This window comes from Rhincodon typus, chromosome 2, assembly GCF_021869965.1.
Source record: "Rhincodon typus isolate 14 chromosome 2, sRhiTyp1.1, whole genome shotgun sequence".
Classification (NCBI taxonomy): Eukaryota; Metazoa; Chordata; class Chondrichthyes; order Orectolobiformes; family Rhincodontidae; genus Rhincodon; species Rhincodon typus.
In genome coordinates, this window is record NC_063333.1 from 1083445 (window position 1) to 1086317 (window position 2873).

Genomic DNA, 2873 nt, shown 5'->3' on the forward strand with positions numbered 1-2873 from the left:
CGGAGGGTCAGTGCTGAGGGAGTGGGCACTGTCGGAGGGTCAGTACTGAGGGAGCACCGCACTGTCGGAGGGTCAGCGCTGAGGGAGGGCCATACTGTCGGAGGGTCAGCGCTGAGGGAGCGCCGCACTGTCGGACGGTCAGTGCTGAGGGAGTGCCACACTGTTGGAGGGTCAGTGCTGAGGGAGCGCCACACTGTTGGAGGGTCAGTGCTGAGGGAGTGCCACACTGTCGGAGGGTCAGTGCTGAGGGAGCGCTGCACTGTCAGAGGGTCAGTGCTGAGGGAGCGCCGCACTGTTGGATGGTCAGTGCTGAGGGAGTGCCGCACTGTCGGAGGGTCAGTGCTGAGGAAGCGCCGCACTGTCGGAGGGTCAGTACTGAGGGAGTGGGCACTGTCGGAGCGTCAGTGCTGAGGGAGGACCGCACTGTCGGAGGGTCAGTACTGAGGGAGCGCCACGCTGTCTTGGATATGGTCTTTTGGATGAGTCATTTAATAATGGTTGAATGGAACTTCTCAAGGATTCAAAAAGATCCCAGGGCACTATCTTAATATATCACCAACATGAACAAAACAGACCGTCTGGTCATCGTCTCATTGGCTACATTTGTATGGTGTTGCGCTCGGATGGCCCGAACGAGGGCAGATCTGAATCGACATCGCAGAGTACCTGAGATTTCCAGGCCCAGTTTCACAAACTCAGTCACTCTGTCACACTCACCTGTCTGACAGCCAGCTCCGGCCCAGCCCTGGGGACACAGACACGTGTTGGACCTCATACACGTCCCACCATGAGAACATGGTGGGGAACACATTGCTATAGACAGAGAGAGAGAGAGAGAGAGGGTGGTGCTGATGTTAGACCAGGCACATTAACATCGGGTACCTGTTACCTCCTCCCAGGAGAAGGAACTGAACATTGCCCATTACAGCAGTGAGGCTAGGGTGGATGAGAGATAACAAGATGTACAGCTGGATGAACACAGCAGGCCGAGCAGCATCAGAGGAGGAGGAAGGCTGACGTTTCAGGCCTAGACCCAGTCTCTCAATGGTAGATAACACTTAAAATGCTTTGAGGTTGACACAAGACTATGGGGAGACAGCAGGGCAATGGGATTAGTTTGGGGTTTCATACAGGGCTATGGGGAGAGAGCGGGGCAGTGGGAATAGTTTGGGATTGATATAGGGCTATGGGGAGAGAGCAGGGCAGTGGAATTAGTTTGGGATTGTTACAGGGATGTGGGGAGAGCACGGGGCAGTGGGATTAGTTTGGGATTGATACAGGGATATGGGGAGAGCACGGGGCAGTGGGATTAGTTTGGGGATTGATATAGGGCTATGGGGAGAGAGCGGGGCAGTGGGATTAATTATGGATTGATTCTGAGTGGTGCGATGGAATTATTTTGTGATTGATACTGGATGGTGACAGTGGTATTTGTTTGGGATTGATAATGGCAATAGGATGGGATTAATTTGGGATTGTTATAGTGTAGTATTCTGCCGGTGGTTACTGTATATCCTTCTGCACAAGGTAAGTTACTAACTCCCAGAATTGGACAGGTTGGCTGTTCAGTCTGCAGAATGTATGACATTGAGAACTACAGCAAGAAGGGGCAATTATTCTCCTTTAAAAAAAGATTAATTTATAGAATCATAGAATCCCTACAGTGTGGAAGCAGGCTGTTCAGCCCATCGAGTCCACACTGAGCTTCCTGAAGAGCATATCGAGTAGACTGGTGCTTTGAGCCTGTTACATCGTTCAGTCAGTACAAGGCTGAGCTCATCACAGCTCCAACTCCAGTTTCCCGTTTCCCTCAATAGCCTCCAACTCCTTGATTAGTCGTGAACTGCTGGCCTCTGCCTGACAGGATCCTCTAGCCCAGTCTCCACCATGTTCTGGGTCAGAGGGTTCAACAAACTCACAGCCCTGTACAGTGCATTCCAACGCTGCAGCATGATCCCCAGCCCCCCAGCATTCCCACTCCTGGTCTGTCACAGCCCGATCCACAGGACACTCGGCATTCCCACTCCCGGTCTGTCATATCCTGATCCACAGGACACTCGGCATTCCCACTCCCGGTCTGTCACAGCCCGAGCCACAGGACACTCGGCATTCCCACTCCCGGTCTGTCATATCCCGATCCACAGGACACTTGGCATTCCCACTCCCGGTCTGTCACATGCTGATCCACAGTCCACCCGGCGTTCCCAATCTCAGTCTGTCCTATCCCCAGCCACAGGACACCTGGATACAGGGACATACCAGAGCAGCCTGGCCCGGGGTATCCAGCAGGGCAGTCACAGGTATCAGGAGTTACACAGACCCCGTAGTTCTGACAGACTGGGTTACAAACAGCTGCCAAAAACCAAACAGAGAGACAGAATGTTAATAGTTTAAAACAGCAATAACTACAAGCATCACAACACACAGGTCAGTGAGACAGCTGATCAACTAGGGGAAGGATCTGCTTGTGTTAGGCATTTGTTGTAACTGTTAAATAAAGTGTACAGCTCCCTTTTCTGTTTTAAACTAAAAGTAAACTGAAAGTAAGGTCCCTTTGACACCATCCCCATCAAACACACCAGGACAGGGACAACACGGTGTTAGATACAGAGTAAAGCTCCCTCTACACTGTCCCCATCAAACACTCCCATGACAGGAACAACTGGGACACAGTATTTTGGGATAATGTTTCTGTCTCATGCTCCTTACAGGGAGCTGATGAGTCCAGCCCTGACACTGTTCCCAGAGGTCATACTACACACAGCCTCGGGGCTTAGAGCTAGACCAGTCTCTCCCTTCTATAAGCTTCGGTCTCTTCCTTCCACTGTGCTGGTGTGTGGGGAATGTTTGCTCTGTCACTCACACTCACGTTC

General features: G+C 51.9%; 1 protein-coding gene across 1 annotated transcript in view; it reads right to left on the reverse strand.

Annotated features, from left to right (window-relative positions):
• The window catches only part of LOC109918958 (von Willebrand factor D and EGF domain-containing protein-like), a 55169-nt gene that overhangs the window by 11836 nt on the left and 40460 nt on the right, over positions 1–2873 (reverse strand). Inside the window, exons 9-10 of the mRNA XM_048617459.1 lie at positions 2260–2352; positions 718–813 (exon numbers count right to left, since the gene is read on the reverse strand). Of these exons, the coding sequence (XP_048473416.1) occupies positions 718–813; positions 2260–2352 (189 nt within the window). The remainder of the gene's footprint in view (positions 1–717; positions 814–2259; positions 2353–2873) is intronic.